The sequence below is a fragment of the Bos javanicus genome, chromosome 8 (genome assembly GCF_032452875.1).
Source record: "Bos javanicus breed banteng chromosome 8, ARS-OSU_banteng_1.0, whole genome shotgun sequence".
NCBI classification, from domain to species: domain Eukaryota; kingdom Metazoa; phylum Chordata; class Mammalia; order Artiodactyla; family Bovidae; genus Bos; species Bos javanicus.
The window spans coordinates 6,031,456-6,052,204 of record NC_083875.1 but is presented as its reverse complement, the minus strand read 5'-3'; the positions used below and the strand labels follow the sequence as shown (position 1 = coordinate 6,052,204).

The window sequence follows — 20,749 nt, the reverse complement described above, 5'->3', positions numbered from 1 at the left end:
CTTGAAACGTCAGTAAGGAGAATGAAGTAACTCTTCCCCACCTATTAGCAGAGCAGTGTAACTGGATGTTGGATTAGATTTCAAGGAGAGAACACAATCAGGAACATTTATAAGAAGCGGTTTCATCTGTTTAAGCTTCTGAACGTGAGTGCTACTCTTGTAGGTGTCCCCAGGCAGCTACGTTATTGTCATCAAGGGACTGAACATTTCAAGTGAAATCAGAGTAAGGACCTGAACCTTCTTGGATGATGTAAGAGTCAATGCAACACAGAAGGAAAAGCACTGGACACTAGGTGTTGGAAGACCCTTTCGCCCTGTTAGAATTAGGACCATTTTCTCTAGGCTTTTGCTATTCATTTATAAACACAGATTGGATTCTAAGAGTCTTCCTAGTTCTAAAATTCAATGCTTTTATATCCAAGACTCTCTCTCTCTCTCTCTATATATATATATATATATATATATTATTATTAATATAAAACTGAGTTAAAACAACAAAACCCACTCCAGTGTTCTTGCCTGGAGAATCCCAGGGACGGGGGAGCCTGGTGGGCTGCTGTCTATGGGGTCACACAGAGTTGGACACGACTGAAGCGACTTAGCAGCAGCAGCAAAACAATGAAAGCAAAATAAAAACCATTTTCTACCTGGAAGAAAAAACACTTGAGAAATGTATGTATGACAAAATATCATTCTTTCCTCTACAGGCTTATCTCCATATATTCTTCCCCTACCCCCACTGTTACTGAAGAGTAAAAAAAATTCTTTTAAGGATTAAGTGTTCCATTTAGTTTTAAAATCATCCCTGAAATACTGTCCCATGAATAGAAAATGGGGTCAGAAGCACTTTATTAATGGAAAGTCCTTCAATATGTGTCCAAGAAAAACAAAAGCATCATTAATATCTACACTATAAAAAAAAGGAACAACAATAAAAATAAAGCCAGCCCAAAGGAACACCCAACCAATTCTATGTCCCCAGCCCTTACCAGACATAACTGAAGTGTACCAAGTCATTTTCACACGTTTCTTGGAGTGTAGATTTATTTGGATTTAAGAATCTCCTCAACAAATTACATCAGCCTCACTCCATGTCCTTCCTTAATAAAACAATGACTGAACTAACATCAGACTCTGAAAATTTTAAAAATAATAGAAAAGTAAAAATAGATTTTCCTAGTGAAATTCCTCGCCTAAACCTTACATGGTTTTGCTGCTTCCATGAAATATTTCTCTTTGGAGTAACTTGGTAGCATAGTTTTTTATTCGTGTTTGTTTTCAACTGGATTCATACAAGGGCACTGAATTAGAACTCCAGCTGGCTTATGGAGCATGAACTTTTATGACCAATAAGTTACCTCTGCTGTGAAAGGAAAATGACAGACGTCAGTGAAGGCATGGAGACGCTGGAAGTCCATTTCGTGATGTAATTTAAGTCTCAGATAGCACACCCTCATGGCAAAATAACACAAGGACACAGGATGGTATGCGCACTCTAGAATCCTCTGCAGCACTCTGAGCCATTCTAGTTGGAGAACGGGCTTATTCTAAACCTGCAACAGGCTGTCAGAGGGGTCACGCCCTCCATCTCCACCCCCACCCACCCACTTAATAGGATCCATTCATAGCTACTCACTACTGCAGGATTTGACCTGAGAAATGCTAGGATTTATTAACTCAGCAGTTGTTTGGGAAGGTCCCTAAGTCATCTTTGCCCTTGGCCAGCAAGGGGACTGCTCAAAGTTCTCGGAAGCAGCTGGCGAGGTTCTCAGCCAAGTTCTTCGGGATGCAGGAAGTTCTTCAGGACGCCCTCCTTGGACAAGGCATTTACAGGTCTTTCCAAACAGGCTTCCTGGATCTAGGAAAAGTTATTCCTGACTCCTTTGACCCAGAGGCTGGCTAAAGTTGAATTTTTTTTATCATCTGTAGGGAATCACTCTTTTCGTCCTTCCTTTTTTTTTCTTCCTAGGACCTGGCATGGTAGTTAAATTTTTCTAAAACAGTCATATTAATATGTTCAAAAACCCACTGCTGAGTCTCTGAGAGAGGATCGCATCTGGCCATGAAGATCTTCTTCTCTGCAGGGTTACAGTCCATGCAGCTGTTACTCACAGGATGGAACAACGTTCTGTCCTGCAGGGATGGGAAAGGAAGGGAGAGATGGACATCATGTATGGTGAATGTTTGGAACCCAAAACATACAGAGGAAGTAAACTGTCCCTGCTATCTCAGTATATATCGGCAGTGTGAGAAATAAAAGTACCTCCTAAGTCCAACAGTGGGCTTCCCTGGTAGCTCAGCTGGTAAAGAATCCGCCTGCAATGGAGGTGACCTCGGTTCCATTCCTGGGTCGGGAAGAAGCCCTGGATAAGGGATGGGCTACCACTCCAGTATTTTTGGGCTTCCCTGGTGGCTCAATCGGTAAAGAATCCACCCACAATGTGGGAGACCTGGGTTCGATCCCTGGATTGGGAAGATCCCCTGGAGGAGGGGATGACTACCCCCTCCAGTATTCTTGTCTGGGAAATCCCATGGACAGACGAGCCTGGGGGGCTATAGTCCATGGGATCGCAAAGAGTCGGACACCACTGAGTGACAGGCACAGTATACGTTGGAGGTGGTGTTGCCATGGGAAACCTGGTTTCCTAGGACCCATTGGTGCCATGTGGGGCCTCCAGAAGGTTCAGCAAGAAACCATTCATTCATTCATTGATTTTTTTAAAAAAATGCAATCCATTCATTTCCTGCTCTGCAGTAAGCGTTTTCCTATCTGCTTAGGTTTTGAAGATGAGAAGTCTACGAGAAGTTGCTAGTTAAGCATCTAGTAATCCAGCTATTTGGGGGAGAGGCATATATTCAGAAATGGTAATTTAGTTCATAGTGAACACTGCCATGGGGCTTCCCAGGTGGCTCAGTGGTAAAGAATCTGCCTACCAATGCAGAAGACACAGGAGATGTGGGCTCAACCCCTGGGTTGGGAAGATCCCCTGCAGGATGAAATGGCAACCTACTCCAGTATTCTTGCCTGGAGAATCCCATGGACAGAGGAGCCTGGAGGGCTACGGTCTACGTGGTCGCAAAGAGTCAGACATGACTGAAGTGACTAAGCACACATGCACAAACAGTGCCACACACACGCTTGCGCACACACACACACACATACACACACACGAGGACCAGAAGAGTCATCATTTCCCTACTCTTTTTTTTTCTAAATTAATTATTTTACTTGGCTTCCTCAGGTCTTAGTTGCATCATTGCGGTGCATGAGCTCTCTAGTTGTGGTGTAGGCTCAGTAGTTACCATGTGGGATCTTAGTTCCCCAACCAGGGATTGAACCCGCATCCCCTGCATTGCAAGGTGGATTCTTAACCGTGAGACTACCAGGGAAGTCCCTTCCCTGCCCTTGTACTGAGCCTGTAATGGGAAAGGGAAATAGCCGAGGACCAGGAACAAAGAGAGCTGGATGCAGGGTTGTGAGGGTCGCAGGATGAGCACAGCGGGCTGGGGGCTCACAGTGCACAGGCAGGATCTCAAAGCACAAACTCAAAGTTGACTCGAGCTTCTGTCTCTTCCTGACCCCTTTATTGGTGTCGAAGCTCTTGCTGTGGTGTAATTGTCACTGTTTTCTGTCAAATGGAGGAGGCGGTGCTCCCTCAGTGCGTGATAAAGCTTTGGATGAAGGTGTGAGCAGGACACAGAAGTTGAGTGGCGACCAAGCCCCTGTGTGAACAGCCTCGATGAACACACACCCTCTTTCCATTGCACAAGCAGGAAGAAGGCTGTCAGTGGTATGAGAAAAGGATCTTTAACTAGTAATAAATGCTTTTGTCTCTTACAGCATCTATGCATTAAAAAAAATGTCCATACCATGTAAAAATGTCCCCAGACCACTGCTTAAAATTTTGGAACAAGGAATGTTTTATTGTTTAGCTTAGGAAAACATTTAGAGGTTCTGATGAATTTCTTTGACTGAGGAATATTAGACTTGGCATGCTTAGAATGAAAGAGTCTCTCAGTCACCCCATGTAAACAGTTCTGGGTTACCCTGCTTGTTAAGCAATATTTAATGTCCTTCAGGACCCGGATGTTTGCATACTTGGGCACCTGGGGATAGCAGGAAGATTAAGGAAGGAGGGAGGTGGCAGCCCAAAGTGCCCTTTGCACGTCTCCACGTGGAGTGTACACACAGAGCTCCGTCTGATACAAAGGTTCCCTTTCTCTCCTCTGTTCTCTTTTGAGTCTCCTGAGTTTATTGTGGATTTTGTTTTCATTACAGCAAGAAGGCTGCCAAGGCCTCCTGCCCATTTTCCTCGTCCCCTGCTTCACTAGCTGCTGGTTGACCCTGTGGAGCCCTATACCAAGGTCACAGGTGTGGATCCCTGTATCAAGGTCACAGCATAAAAGTCTCTGGAACTGACCAAGCCCCATAGTAACTGTTGCCATGAGCCTCCTGATCTCAACTGTCCGGTTCCCTGACCCCCTTACTATGTAAAATGCCCACCCTACTCTCCACTCTATAGCACCCTAACCAATCATCTAATGCCACTGTTTCACAAGGAATTTTCTCTGTCTTGAGACTATAAAAATTGGCTGCAAGCTTGCAAAAACACTTGGCTCTCCTGTGAGCTGGCCCGATGTTCTAACAGCGTCTCCCATTCTGGTAAACTTTATTCTCCTCTCATTCTGTCTCATGTCTGGAAATTCTTTTCCAACCTGTGCATGGATCATGAGAGACCCCAGGGCAGCTGGAGGGAGCTCTCCTTGCAAGGGTGAGATAGCAGATTCTTGAGGAGGAGGGCTGTGCTCTGAACTCACCGCTTCCTTCCTCCTGGGGTGGAAGACAACAGACCCCGCCTCCACACACACTGCGGCCCCCTCGGCTCCCTGGGCAGCAGGCTCCTTGCCCCCTACGTCCTCCTTTTCAGCATCCCTCCCACTCTGTTTCCTGCCCCCACTCTCTGTGAGTTTAGCTACATAGGCCTAGTGTATTTAAACCAATTTCTCCAAGAGCATCCCTAAGCTGTTATATTCATGAAAATTCTATAGGACCTGCTAAATTCTAAACTCCACTTTATTCCACATCTGTGGACTCCTCTTTCCTCTCAACCAGCCAGATTTCTTTCTATTGTCACTTTTGTCAATGTCTCAAGACAAGCAGAGGCTCACAGTTTCTCTCCCCGGACATGTATTTCCATAAAATGTAAAAAAATAAGCGGGGGTGGGGGGGTGGGAAGTAGAACATGTTTTAATTCTCTTCCTTTCTCAGCTTGTGCCTCTCAGCTAGGATACAAAAGCCAAAGCACATTTTTCTGAATATTTTATCTGAATGTTATTTTCTGAGCCACAAGGTGATCGCATTTTCCCAGCTCTCCAGCTGAAACTCAGGCTCTGGCAGATCCAGGTCTGCTCGTGGGGACAGCCGGTGGGACGTGCAGACTCAGCACAAGCCTGAGCCATCCAGAGGCCGTCTCTGTGACTGCTCATCAGGTTCTCATACAAGTTGAAAAGTGGAGTCCCCCAAATCTATCTGTGTCTGAGGCGCCTCATCAGTAAAACAAGGGGGTGGATAACATCCATCCCTGAGGCCTCTCCCAGCTGTGAAATTGAATGAATGTTTTATTCCAAAGTTCACTGGAGACAAAGACGAATGATGGGGCATCAAACAGACTCTCTCAGCCACATTCACTGGGCTAATAGATGACTGCTCTCTGGTTGCAGACTGAGCTTCCGTGTCTTTGGCATTTCCAGCAGATCCTAAAGGGGAGCATTCTGGAAGCATCTTTTTTTTAATTATTTTTATTTTTATTTGGCTGCTCCTCGTCTTAGTTGTGGGACATGGGGTCTTTAGTTGCAGCAAGTGGGATCTAACCACTTGCTAACTAAGTTCTCTGACCAGGGATCGAACCTGAGCCTCCTGCATTGAGAGCATGGAGTCTTAGCCACTGGACCACCAGGGAAGTCCCTGGAAGCATCTTTAGTGACCTCGGAACATACATTTTCCACTTTGACCTTGTGTGCTTGTGCTAAGTCATTTCATTTGTGTCTGACACTTTGCAAACCTGTCAACTGTAGCCCACCAGGCTCCTCTGTCCATGGAATTCTCCAGTCAAGAACACTGGAGTGGGTTGCCATTTCCTCCTCCAGGGGATCTTTATACATTATCATCATTATGTTTCTTCTCAGCTAAGCTTTTGGATCTCTGAATGTCATTGCTGATGCTTCTCCTGGCTGGTGCACCATCGTCTGTGAATGTAGTCTCTTGTCCTATGACGGTACTTCTTTTAAAAAAAAATTATTGGAGTATAGTTGATTTATACCCTAGGGTAGGAAATGGCATGCCACTCCAGTATTCTTGCCTGGAAAACCACATGGACAGAGGAGCCCATGGGCTGCAGTCCACAGGCTACAGTCCACGGGGTCACAGAGTTGGACACGGCGGAGCAACTGAGCACACAGCTGATGTGCAGCGGTGTGTTAGTTTCCGCTGCACAGCAACTCGAATCAGGTGTATGAACACTTATATCCTCTGTTTGTAAAATTCTTTTCCCATATAGGCTGTTACAGAGCATTGAGTAAAGTTCCCCATGCTATATAGTAGGTCCTTGTTGGCTATCCATCTTACACCTAGTAGCATGTATGAAGTGGAATATTACTCAGCCATAAAAAAGAGCAAAACAATGCCATGTGCAGCGTGGATAGGCCTGCAGCCTGTCATGCCAAGTGAAGGGAGTGGGCAGAGGACAAATATCATATGATATCCCTTACACGCAGAACCTAAAAAAGGGCACAAATGAACTTAGCTACAAAAGCCAGAGAGAGACCTGCAGATGTAGAAAACAAACTGATGGTTTCCAGAAGGCAAGGGAGCAGGGCTTAAATTGGGAGATTGGGATTGACGCCTACTTTACTCCTTTCGTCTCCTCAGTCTCGACAAGAGATGCTGGAACTGAACCAAATACAGTTTTTGTTTTTTTTTTTTAATTTACTATATTTATCTTGACTGCACTGAGTCTTACTTGTGGCACACAGAATCTTTAGTTATGGATTGCGAACTCTTAGTTCCTGCATGTGGAATCTAGTTCCCAGACCAGGGATGGAACCCAGGTCCCCTGCATTGAGAGCGATGAGTCTTAGCTGTCAATAGATCACAAGGGAAGTCCCCCCAGTACAGTTTTTCCTCTGGGCTAGAGTTCAGAGTGCTCTGGTCAAGTCTGCTGTTCCCTAGCAGTCCTCCTTTACCTGGACTGTTCCCTTGTTCAGTTCTGAGGGAAGCAGAGCCCTCGCCCTATCTGTTCAAAAAATAACGCCGCAAACTGTCTCCTGCAACCTTCCTGCCTTCCCTGACTGCTTCCTCCCATGTTTTTTTTCTGTTTTGTTTTTGCGTAAGAGAATTAGAAATCCTTGAGCAGGAAATGAAAATTTTCATATTCACGAATATGGAAATACTCTTTGTAATCAAATCGGGTCAGGCTAAATTCCATTTGGTCCCCAGGGTGAAAGGCTGGGCAGGACTTTTCAGGTAGGTTCCAGGTAGCTCAGCAGTAAAGAATCCGCCTGCTGATGCAGGAGATGTAGGAGACGTGGGTTTGGTCCCTGGGTCGGGAAGATCCCTTAGAGAAGGAAATGGCAACCCACTCTAGTATTCTTGCTGGGATAATCCCATGGACAGAGGACCCTGGAGGGCTCCAGTCCATGCGGCCACTAAGAGTCAGCATGACTGAGTGAACACCCACACACGGGGGGGACACCTCTTGAAAGCAGGCCTGTGTGACCCTCTGAGGTATTCATAGGCCAGGAGTACATTTTGTTAGATTCTGTACTTTTATAGCGTCCAAACTTTAAAAGAACCAGGATGTTGTAGAAATCATTTCACACTGTATTCAGGGTAACAAAAGCATCACACGCCAACAACGCAGACAGTAAAATAGGTGTGTGAGTCCATAACGTGTAGGATGACTACCCCAAGCATAAGCGCCTGCGTGGTGGTAGGGGAGGCATCCTAGTGCTGGGCAGGGGCTAAGGGGACAGGGGCCTTTATTCCCCAGGAAATGCGGTCAGGCCAATCACTTATTACATGACCTTGGACGATTACTTAATTCTCTGAACTTCAGCTTCCTCACTTGTGAGATGCAGATAGTAATATCTGTTTCCTATGTTTGTTGTGGATAAAATATACGTAAAATCACTTGTAACGTCCGACGTAACTAATAGTGATTCCACGCCTCCTCTCCTCTTATCTTTAGTTGGACAGCATCCCTAATTCTAAAAGTCAGAACGCGCTAATCATCTGGTGTGAGTCCAGCTATTCAAGATCGTTTTGCATTTTCTGAAATCCTGGCAAAACAGGATTTGCAAAAATTGGCACCTTCCTCAACCAGTTATCCAAATGGATACATCAGTATCTCCTGGATATGGAAAAGACTTATGGAGCGGAAGTAATCTACAGTTCAGGAATGAGCTCTTCTGTATTGTTATGGTCTGAGTTGCCCAAAATACAAAATACAACAGGACCCAGGGCATTTTTGAGTTCAACAAATATTTATTTATACTGCCGTATGTAAAATAGACAGCTAGTGGAAATTTGCTGAATGATGCAGGGAGCTTAACCTGGGACTTTATGACCATCTAGAGGGGTGGGATGGTCTGGGAGGTGGGAAGGAGGTTCAAGAGGGAGGAGACATATCTATACCTATGGCTGATTCATGTTGATGTATGGCAGAAACCAAGACGATATTGTAAAGCAATTATTCTTCAATTAAAAATGTGTGCATGCTAAGAAAAACAATGCTCCTCTCTCAATTGTCCCTCCTCTCCCTCCCCACTGTGTCCACAAGTCTGTTCTTTACATCTGGGTCTCTACTGCTGCCCTGCAAATAGGTTCATCAGCACCATCTTTCTAGATTCCATATATATGCATTAATATATGATATTTGCTTTTATTTTTCTGACTTACTTCACTCTGTATAATAGGCTCTAGGTTCATCCACCTCATTGGGACTGACTCAAATGCATTCTTTTTTCTGGCTGAGTAGTGTTTCATTGTGCCACGACTTCTTTATCCATTCATTCATTGGTGGACATCTAGGTAACAAATATTTATTAAGTGCCTTTTATTTTCTGGTTTGTGTGTATCAGGAAGTAGGCACTGAAAGATAACTGAAGATGCCTCTCCTGGCCCTAGAAATGTGAGAGACCAGTAGGTGAACAAGACATGTTTGGAGTAAAACTTGTCAGTGAGATTGTAGTTTTGGGGGGTTAGGATGAATAGAGAAGAATGCACGAGCAGAGAGATATGAACTAACGGGTCCTTTTATGGGTTCAGTTTATTCAACAAAAATCTACAGGGCACCTTCTGTTTCTCAGGCACTATTTTAGATGGTTTGGATGTATCAATAAACTTTAAAAAGTATTTATTTATTCACTTGGCTGTGTTGCGTCTTAGTTGTGGGCTCCAGATCATGTGGACTCAGTAGCTGTATCACACAGGCTTAGTTGCTCCAAGGTATATGGGATCATAGTTCCCCAACTAGGGATCAAACCCTTGTCCTCTGCAGTGGAAGGTGGATTCTTAACCACTGGATCACCAGGGAAGTCCCAATAAACTTAATAATATAAAGATTCCTGCCCTTCTGGAGCTTACATTTAGAGATGGGGTAGGGAGTGGAGCAGTAACGATCAGCATACTCTCACTTCACGGCAAATAGATGGGGAAAAAGTGGAAACAGTATCAGATTTTATTTTCTTGGGCTCCAAAATCGCTGTGGATGGTGACTGCAGCCACAAAATTAAAAGATGCTTGCTCCTTGGGAGAAAAGCTATGACCAACCTAGTTAGCATATTAAAAAGCAGAGAAGACATCACTTTGCCAACGAAAGTCTGTATAGTCAGTTCAGTTCAGTCGCTCAGTCGTGTCCGACTCTTTGCAACCCCGTGGACTGCAGCATGCCAGCCTCCCTGTCCATTGACAACTCCCGGAGTTTACTCAAACTCATGTCCATTGAGTTTGAGTAGTATCAGTGATGCCATCCAACCATCTCATCCTCTGTCATCCCATTTTCTTTCTTTCTCAGCATCAGGGTCTTTTCAAATGAGTCAGGTCTTTGCATCAGGTGGCCAAAATATTGGAGTTTCAGTTTCAGCCTCAGTCCTTCCAATGAATATTCAGGATTGATTTCCTTTAGGACGGTTGGATCTCCTTGCAGTCCTAGGGACTCTCAAGAGTCTTCTCTAACACCACAGTTCAAAAGCATCAATTCTTCAGTGCTCAGCTTTCTTTATAGTCCAACTTTCACATCCATACATGACTACTGGAAAAACCATAGGTTTGACTATACAGACTTTTGTTTGCAAAGTAATGTCTCTGCTTTTTAACATGCTGTCTAGTTTGGTCATAACTTTCCTTCTAAGGAGTAAGTGTCTTTTAATTTCATGGCTGCAGTCACAATCTGCAGTGATTTTAAAGCTATGGTTTTTCCATAAAGAAGGCTGAGTGCCAAAGAATTGATGCTTTCAAATTGTGGTACTGGAGAAGACTCTTGAGAGTCCCTTGGTCTGCAAAGAGATCAAATTAGTTAATCCTACAGAAAATCAACCCTGAATACTCATTGGAAGAACTGATGCTGACACTAAAACTCCAGTACTTGGGCCACCTGATATGAAGAGCTGACTTATTGGAAAAGACCCTGAAGCTGGGAAAGAGTGAGGGCTGGAGGAGAAGGGGATGACAGAGCATGAGATGGTTAGGTAGCATCACCGACTCAAAGGACATAGGTTTGAGGAAACTCAGGGAGATAGTTAAGGACAGGGAAGCTTGGCATGCTGCAGTCCATGGGATCTCAAAGAGCTGGACATGACTTAGTGACTCAATAACAGCAAGAATAATATGTAAAATGTGTAGCTTGTTCAAAGGTGCCAAGGGAGGGGCTGGTATGCGAACTTAAACAGGGAGATAAGGGTGAACCTCACCTGGAAGGTGACACTTGAGTAGGCGAAATTTGAAGAAGGTAAGGGAGTTGGCCATGAAGATATCTGGAGGCAGAGGTTTCAGGTAGGGGAACACCCAGTGCAGAGGCCCTAAGCGGGAACACCCTAAGTGTGGGTCAGAAGAACATGAGGAGGCCAGGGTGAGAGAGAGCAGTAGGAGATGAGTCAGAGGCGATGGGAGGCTCTGTCCATCATGGGGGGACCAGCAGGTCACTGGTGTGGCTGAAGCACAGAGAGCAAGCAGAGAATTCCAGAGGATGGGCTCATTCTACACCAGGAAGAGACTGGGGTGCAATGTTAAGGCCTGGGTTTTCAAGCAAGTTGTTGTGCCGCCTGGGAGCCCACAACTCACATGGACAGCAAATGTGTTTGTAAGAGATAAAAGCTTCATGTCCTCTTATTTCTAATATGGATGGGAGGGAAAGGAGGCTCAAGATGATGAATCTGATTTTAATCCTAGTTTTATCTCTGATGATAATCTTTGATGGTCATTTCATTCGGCAGTGATTTCAGTTTTCCATCTGCCAAATGAATGGAGTGGGAGGAGGAGGGAGGGATGAGAGAAGGGATAAAAAATATCTGCCTTCCCACCTCCTAAGGTTGTGGAGAAGAACCACGTTGATATATGAGTGGCCTTTGAGTTCTGGAAGAACTCTGGAGAATGCAAATAACACCCTGGTAGACAGAAAGGCGGAGAAAGCAATGGTACCCCACTCCAGTACTCTAGCCTGGAAAATCCCATGGACGAAGGAGCCTGTAGCCTGCAGTCCATGGGGTCGAGAAGAGTCGAACATGACTGTGCGACTTCAGTTTGACTTTTCACTTTCATGCATTGGAGAAGGAAATGGCAACCCACTCCAGTGTTCTTGCCTGGAGAATCCCAGGGATGGCGGAGCCTGGTGGGCTGCCGTCTATGGGGTCACACAGAGTCGGACACGACTGAAGTGATTTAGCAGCAGCAGCAGCAGCAGGCAGAATGGGGACGATGCAGTCTTATTGTCTCTCCTTTTCCATTTCTTCTGTGACAGGTACAATTCCTCACAGGACGAGAAAACTGGTCTTCCTGCATCAGTGGGTAATTTGGCCAGTCAGAAATCATGCTTCTGGCGTCCTGACCGACTGAGGCCTCCATGTGCGCACTGAGGCGGAAGCGGTGCTGGCGGCCCCACCGTCCGCTCCATTGCTGGCTTCTGGGCTACAGGTAAATGATGGGTGTGCGTGTACCCTCAATTCTAGGAGTAGCAGAAACCTTACAGAACCAGGTGTGGTATGTTGGAGCTCTGCTCTTCACACCATTCACACTCTGGCCCATCTCTCGGCTGAATTCTTAGCGTAGTCCTGAGGTCTTGTACACAAGGTCCTGCCCCTGGCCTCAGAGGGCATCATCTCCCCCCACACTTCACCCGGTTGCTACATGCTTCCAGAAAACAAAGCTCTTCCTCACCAGACGGCCTTTGTACAAGCTGATCCCTATATCTGGGATTTTAAAAAAACTTTTATTTTAGATTAGAGTGTATTGGAGTATATGGCTTCTCTGGTGGCTCAGATGGTAAAGAATCTGCCTACAGTGTGGGAGACCCAGGTTCCATCTCTGGGTTGGGATGGAGAAAGGAAAGGCAACCCACTCCAGTTTTCTTGCCTGGGAAATCCCCAGATGGAGGAGACTGGCAGTCCATGGAGTTGCAGAGTCGGACACAAACGAACGACTATCACTATAGTTGATTTGATTTCCCTGGTGGCTTGGTTGGTGATGAATCTGCCTGTCAGTGCAGCAGATGCGGGTTCGTTCACTGGGTCAGGAAGATCCCCTGGAGGAGGGCATGGCAACGCACTCCAGTATTCTTGCCTGGAGAATCCCACGGACAGTGGAGCCTGGAGGGCTACAGTCCGTGGGGTCACAAAGAGTCAGATACGACTTAGCAACTGAGCAATAGCAATAGCAACATAGTTGATTTACAATGCTGTGTTCCTTTCAGGTGCGCAGCAGCATGATTCAGTTATACACATATCCATTCTTTTTCAGATGCTTCTCTTCACTTACCTAAATCCTGTTTCCCTTTCAGGTCTCCATTTACAGGGTAGATGTCAGAGCAGCCTTGTCTGCCTCTCTGACCTAGGTTGAGCCTCATGTTGAGTTACCATATTATCCGGTACACTTAATATATTCAATTAAAAAAATTTTCAGCTTCCCTATTAGACTGAAAACTCTGAGAGTAGAGAAAACCCATCTGTTCCTGATCTTGTTTCCATCTGTCCATAGCTGTTTATCTCCCTTCCGTAAACCTGCCGGGAGTCATGTCAACATCATAATAGCTGCTCTTTGTCGAGTATGTATTTATGTGTTGGGCTTCCATAGTGTTCAATGTTCTACTTAGCTTTTCTTTCTTTATCTACTTCAACCACATAAGCAACCTAAAGAGAGAGTGAATGCGGACAACCAGGAACCTGGGTGCATTTACTTGTTCGACATCTGCTGCTGCTGCTGCTGCTAAGTCACTTCAGTCGTGTCCGACTCTGTGCGACCCCATAGACGGCAGCCCACCAGGCTCCCCCGTCCCTGGGATTCTCCAGGCAAGAACACTGGAGTGGGTTGTCATTTCCTTCTCCAATGCATGAAAGTGAAAAGTGAAACTGAAGTCGCTCAGTCGTGTCTGACTCCCAGCGACCCCACGGACTGCAGCCTACCAGGCTCCTCTGTCCGTGGGATTTTCCAGGCAAGAGTACTGGAGTGGGGTGCCCTTGCCTTCTCCAATCTACTATGTGCCAAACAGTGTTGAAGGTACTGAGGATTCTGCACGAAAGAAAGCAGATAAAGCCCTGCTCTTGTGGAATTTGCATTCTAGTATTTAGTGGCAGCTACACAGCTGCAATAGTACAGGAAGATGACAGGACAGCCTGTCTTCTCCTGGATGTGAAGGTACTAGGAGAGCGAAAGTCAAATCAGAAGAGAGATTTTTGGGCATGTGGCACAGTGGTAAAGAACCTGCCTGCCAATGCAGGAAATACGAGAGACGTGGGTTTGACTGCTGGGTTGGGAAGATCCCCTGGAGGAGGGCATGGCAACCCACTCCAGGATTGTTGCCTGGAGAATCCCCGTGGACAGAGGAGCCTGGTGGGCTACAGGCCATGGGGTCACAAGGAGGCGGACGTGATTGAAACAACGTAGCACACACACACACAGGAGAGTGAGCTAACACTGGTGAAGTGTCGCGTCCTAGGGGTATTTGCATTTTATTTCATTATCACAATAACTTTCTTTTTAAAAAAAATTATTTGGCTGCATCGAGTCTTAGTTTTGGTGGGCAGGCTTAATTGCCCCTCAACATGTGGGATCTTAGCTTCCTGACTAGGGATCAAACCTGTGTCCCCTGCGTTGGCGTGCAGATTCTTAACCACTGGACCACCAGGGAAGCCCCCCATGATAATCTTCTGAGGCTGATACTGTCATTATTGCCATTTGATAATGAGGAAACAAGTTTCCCAAAATCCCAGAGGCAAGACCACTGCTGGTGGTCTCAGGGGGGACTCCCACCCTGGGTCCCCCGGGGCCTCTGCCCGCCCCGCCCCCTCTCAGCCGAGCCAGCCAGCAGTCCAGTCCCAGACCCACACCTGCCCCCAGGGAAGAGCTGTCCCGTTAGCAAATGCTGATCTCACACGCGTATAATCCCAGTTACCAAGGTCCTTTCAAGTGTGACAGTCTCTATCTTGGCCGGCATTCCCTTTAGCCGGTCTTTGTCCACATGTTAGAGCCCGAGATAGAAACCGTGATGAAACCTTTCTACTGGTGACCAGAGGGTGGCAGCTGAATGTATGCAGTAGAATGGTGACCAGCAGGTGGTGGCTAAGGTATCCAAATGTGGAAGAAAAGGATGTGACCTCTAAGTGATGTCACAACTTCAGCCGGGTTAAACATATGGAATAAAAACAGAATGGGAAGGTTACCCTGGTGAAAACGTAGTTTCAAGGCAGCGGTGAAGGCCTTTACCTCCCAGGGGCTACTAGCCTCCCTCATCTTTGATTCATCTATTTGAACAGAGGATCCCAGCTTCTCAGGGCATAACACTTATGTCTCTGTTATCTTCAGGGTATAGGATTTGATATAGACATTGTGTACCTGGTATTCAGCAAGACATTTGAAAATCCTCCTTTTTTCCCCTGTGGGTCAGCTGGAGAAATGTGGGCTAGAAGGTGATTCGCTGTTAGTTGAGCTTGTATCTGGTTGAATGACTACTGCCTGTGGATCAGCGTCAGCTCCATTATGTGATGGGAGGCTCAGTTCTGGGCCTTGTTCACTGGGATCAGGGCCTTGGATGAGGGCCTGCATGCCCACTGATCTGCTCTAATTCATGGCTGGAGTAAAACTAGTTCACTTGTTAATAACTTGGACCAAAGTCCAGGCAGGGGTAAATCTGGCGAGGGAGAATTTAACAGAAACCAGTGGATGGCTTACACAGGAATGAAAGGAGCTCCACACAGGTGTAAGACTGAAGTGACATGTCTGTGTAGCAAAGCAAACGTGGTCTTTTAAATACTGAAAACTCATTAAGAAGCTAAGTATGTGAAGTGAAGGCCGAAAACCAATCAGCTCGAGCTAATTTAACAGACATTTCTCATGACAAAAAGGCGCTAGACAGGACTTCCCTGGTAGTCCAGTGGCTAAGACTCCGAGCTCCCAATGCCGGGGGCCTGGGGTTCAATCCCTGGTCAGGGAACTAGATCCCATATGCTGCAACTAAGAGTTCACGTGCCACGGCTAAAAGATCCTGAATGCCACAACTAAGTAACCTGGGGCAGCCGAATAAAGAAATAAATGATTTTTTAAAAAATTCCCAACAAAAGGGTGCTAGAAACTCATTCTCGTCCTTGGTTAAACATGCCTAGGATACTGTGTTCCATTCTGGGCATCATGCCAACCTCTAGGACCATCTGGAGTGTGTTAAGAATCAGTGTCCAGGAGGCTGAGGTGAGCCCAGTGAAGTCATCTCAAGAACAGTGGCAGGAAATTGGGCCATTTAATTGGAAGTCAGGAGTAAAGGTCAGACAAGCTTTGTTTAAGTATTTGAAATCTGTCTTGACCAAAATGGATTAAATTTAATCTCTGTGGTACCAAAAGCTTCATAGGTGGCTCAGCAATAAGGAATCTACCAGCAATTCAGGAGCCACTGGAGATGTGGGTTTGATCCCTGGATCAGGAAGATCCCCTGGAGAAGGAAATGGCAACCTACTTGCCATTTTTTTCAGTATGAAAAATTCCACTGACAGAGAAGCCTGGCAGATTATAGTCCACGGGGTCACGAGGAGTCAGACACAACTGAGGGACTGAGCACGCATGCACCCCGAAGGCCTTGGAGCTTTGTAATACTTGGGACTATCCAGAAATAACTGGGCCGACTGGGGGTAGGCTGACTGTCTAAATGTGACCACAAGTCCAGAACTCTGTAGTGGGGCTTCGTTTATCAGAACCAGAGTCAAATTCCATGCCTTTTAATTAAACTGTTCATTTCCTCATTTTGGGCTCTAAATCAATACATAACCGGAATAATTTAAAAATAACAACGTGTGGCCGTCCATCTGGCGTCTTTGTGGGCCAGAAGGAGTTTATGGGCTGAGCGGCCAAAGCCCTGGCTTGTATCATAGGGTCCCATAAATAGTCAGATGCAGACATATGCCAAGAATTCCACCCACTCACTTTCTAAAGTAATGTGACTGTTTCAATGTTATCAGTTTAGCCTGACGTGTACCTTTTAATCTGTATTTTCTAATTTGATGATATTTTTTAAAATATTTAATTTTATTTATTTATTTGGCCGCACCAGGTCTTAGCATCACTGGTTGGATGGCATCACCAACTGAATGGACTGGGACTTGGGCAAACTTTGGGAGATAGTGAAGGACAGGGAGGCCTGGCGTGCTGTAGTCCATGGGGTCACAAAGAGTCAGACAGGACTTAGTGACTGAACAATGGAGTCTTAGTTGCAGTATGCAGAATCTTAGTTGCTGCACGTGGGATCTCATTCCCTGACTAGGAATTGAACTTAGGCCCTCTGCATTGGGAGTGCAGAGTCGTAGCCATTGGACCACCAGGGAAGTCCCCTGTTGATGTTATTTTTAAGCCCTTTCTTGTGGAAGTTAAACTGTACGAAGGCCTCCAGAGAGCAACTCAGAAACGTGATGCACACTTTTCACTGTCATACTTTGGGGAGGCCTGGTAGTGGTTCTGAGACCAAGAGATGTGTTACATTGTATCCAGTGCAGCTTGGGGTTCATAAGGACAGGGTCAGATCAATAACTGAGTCCATTCAACAAATGCTTATTTAGGAATGTCTGTGTAGTAGGTGGGGCTTCCCAGGTGGCACTAGTGGTAAAGAATCTGTCTGCCAATGCAGGAGACGTAAGAGATGTGGGTTCGAACCCTGGGTTGGGAAGATCCCCTGGAGGTGGGCATAGCAACCCACTCCAGTATTCCTGCCTGGAAAATCCCATGGACAGAGGAACCTGACGGGCTACAGTCCATAGTGTCGAAGAGCTGGACGCAACTGAAATGACTTAGCCTGCACACATGTGGTAGGTATTAGGCAGGCTATACAGGAATCGGAGAAAAAGTTCCTGCCCTCAAGTGGTTAACTAAGGGGAGACTAGCTGTGAATCACACATGCACTAAGTACAAAGAAAGGAACAGAATGGGATAGGAATACACGCAGGGGCAATTCCAGCGGAAGCAGGAGAGAGGAGTAGTATAAGGAAAGTAGCTGAAAGCTGGAACAAGAAAAGTGATTCTCGGCTGCCCCATCAGAACCTTTTAGGCCTCCCCTTCTAGATCATCGTCTGTCCTTAGGCCAACAACAGACTACACTAATAAGTGCATTTCTTATAACGTTTGATACTTGTTCTTGTTCTTCTTCAGTGTTTTCTTGGCTATTCTTGACCGTTTCATCTCCATGTAAATTTCAGACTCTGCTCATCAGTGTCCACAAATAAACCTGCTGGGATTTGAATGGTTTTGCGTGAAATTTAAACACCTGGTTAAGAACAGCTACCTTCACAATGTTGTCTTATTAGCCTTTTTTTTTTTTTTCAGGTAATTTTACTTTCTTTAATATCTTGATTGAATTTTTTTATGTGCGTGCTGACTCTCGTCTGACTCTTTGCAACCCTATGGACTATAGCCCGTCAGACTCCTCCACCCATGGGATTCTCCAGACAAGATCACTGAAGTTGGTTGCTATGCCCTCCTCCAGGGGATGTTCCCGACCCAGGGATTGAACTCAGGTCTCCTTAATTGCAGGCAGATTCTTTCCTGTTTGAGCCACTAGGGATGCCCCCAGTTTCCAAAGGGAAGCTGAAACATTTCACCACTAACAGGTTAGTGGGGTTTTGGTTCTTATTAGATTGTTAGTTTCTATCAGTTTACTTTCTGTATGGCTAAGACTTACTGGTCAGAGGGTTAAAAACATGAGGATTCATAAATAGACCAGGTATATAAGGTCCCTTGACTTATGACAAAGGCGCCACTTTCTTGCAGTAGGAAATTTTTTTTTTTAGTAAATTATGATTGATAATTGAATATAAATATGAAACAAATAATCACCCCCCTCTTACACTGTACACAAAAACTATTCAGGAATATGTACCACAATGCGGAAGATTAAACCACAAAGCTGCCAAAGATGCCTTAGAATACTGGCTTCATGTGTTTGGTGTGGGCAAAGATTTCCTAAACAGGACACAGAAGATACTAATCATAAAGAACAGCTCTTCACCAAGGAGGGAGAAAAGGCTAGATACTGACTGGAGTCAGATATTTACAAATATCCAACAAAGCACTATACCTAGATACACCAAAAAAGCTTCCAAATCTGTTAACAACAACAAAAAAATCCAGACAACCCATGTTAAAACATGGTCAACAGATTTGAACGGGTTCTTCTCAAAGAAGCTATCCCAAAAGGCTAACAGACCTGTGTGTGATCTCACTCTATAACCACAGAACTGAGAAAGGAAAAGAAAAAGAAACTGACGTGCTGTGTGTTGTTGGCAAGGATGGATGGGTAGGGCAGGGTTCTCACAGCGTTTGCCCACAGCTCTTCAGGCCCCAGGACTTGTGTGCCTGCTGACCTGACCTCTGAAGCTGGCCACTGTCTCTCTCTCTCTGTTAGGCTGTTCTCTGGGCTCTAGAACGGCTCTGCCTGCAAGAGCAGCAGCCCGCACAGAGGTGTCAGGAATGGACACCACACCCCCAACCAGGAGTAGCCCTAGGCCAAGACCAGCTGTGCTGGTGTGTGAATATCCCCTCCCCCTTGACTCTGGGGTTGGGGACTTGAGCTCCCCCCTACAGGTGGCGCAAGTGGTAAGGAACCCACCTGCCAATGCAGGAGACGAGAGAGATGTGGGTTCGATACCTGGATCAGGAAGATCCCCTAGAGTAGGAAACAGCCACCCACACTAGTACTCTTGGCTGGAGAATTCCCATGGACAGAGGAGCCCGATCATGCACAGAGGAGCCCGATGGGCTATAGTACGGGGTCGCAAAGAGTCAGACATGACTGAGCGACTTAGTAGGCACACATGCCCGCAGTGGTACTATCTTCATCACATACCCTGTACTGGCTCTCCTCCCTTTCATGTTTCATGTTTCACTTCCCTGCCATGATTTTTGGGGACATCTCCCAAATAAACTACTGGCATTCAAATCCTCACTTCAGGGTCTACATCTGGGGAAACCCCAATGAAGATATGTGTTATAGTCCCATAAAAACGTTTCCTTGCAAGAAAAGGACATGGGAGGTCACTTTTACTCTGCAAGGATAACAGGAGTTAATATTTCTTAGCATTGTTGTCATTGTTATTTAGTCACTCAGTCGTGTCTGACTCTTTGAGACTCATGACTCATGGACTGTAGCTCACCAGGCTCCTCTGTCCATGAAATTCTCCAGGCAAGAATACTGGAGTGGTTGTCATTCCCTTCTCCAGGGGATCGAACCCGTGTCTCCCGCATTGGCAGGCAGATTCTTTACCACTGAACCACCAGGAAAGGTCCATTTCATGGCATAGATTGCTGTATATCAGGACTCACCACCATTTTCCATGTAAAATTTATACTTGTTACCCACTTGGGTGGAAATCTGATCATATATGGTCAGAAATCGTGCTGGAAAGTTTCCACGGTTTATCTCACCAAATTGTTGTCTGTATTATATTGATGTGGAAATTGAAAATTACACGTGAAATAGCTTCTTCAAGATTACAGGGACTTCCCTGGTGGGCCGGTGGCTAAGACTGCAAGCTCCCAATGCAGGAGGCTTGGGTTGGATCTCTGGTCGGGGAACTAGATCCCACATGCCACAACTTAGAGTTTGTAGCAACTAAGGCCTGATGCAGCAAAATTAAAAAAAAAATCACATTACAGTTTTAGGATGAATTAGGATGTCTTAGCTTGACAAGCAACCGGGACGTTGACCAGATTGTGAAGCGTCAGGATGAGAATTTGGGAGAAGGCACTTTATCTTCTCAGTGGGAAACCAGATGCTGTATAAACCAGAGGAATGTAGTGACCAGAGTTTGTGGGTACCCCTCTGACTTCAAGATGGAAGGTGGGTCGGGGGAAAGGGGGGCAGGGTGGCCCTTTGGGCAGTTGTTCCACTCATCCAGGGCTGAGATGGGCAGGTCTGAAATCAGGGTCTGCAGCCACAGAAATGGCAGGCAGGGTGGGGTCACGTGTCTTAGTGACCAACTAGACGTAGGGGCTGAAGAGGAGGGAAAGCAG

The 20,749-nt window shown here is 45.9% G+C and overlaps 1 protein-coding gene and 1 non-coding gene across 2 annotated transcripts in view; both read right to left on the bottom strand.

Annotated features, from left to right (window-relative positions):
* Positions 1-715: 715 nt before the first annotated feature.
* LOC133252389 (polypeptide N-acetylgalactosaminyltransferase-like 6) overlaps positions 716-20,749 on the bottom strand; it is a 247,159-nt gene continuing 227,125 nt past the window's right edge. The window contains exon 8 of the mRNA XM_061424934.1: positions 716-2,133. Coding sequence (XP_061280918.1) covers positions 1,966-2,133 — 168 coding nt within the window. The 3' untranslated portion in view covers positions 716-1,965. The remainder of the gene's footprint in view (positions 2,134-20,749) is intronic.
* TRNAG-CCC (transfer RNA glycine (anticodon CCC)) lies at positions 17,001-17,073 on the bottom strand. Its single transcript has one exon. It is a non-coding gene; the product is annotated as a tRNA-Gly (tRNA).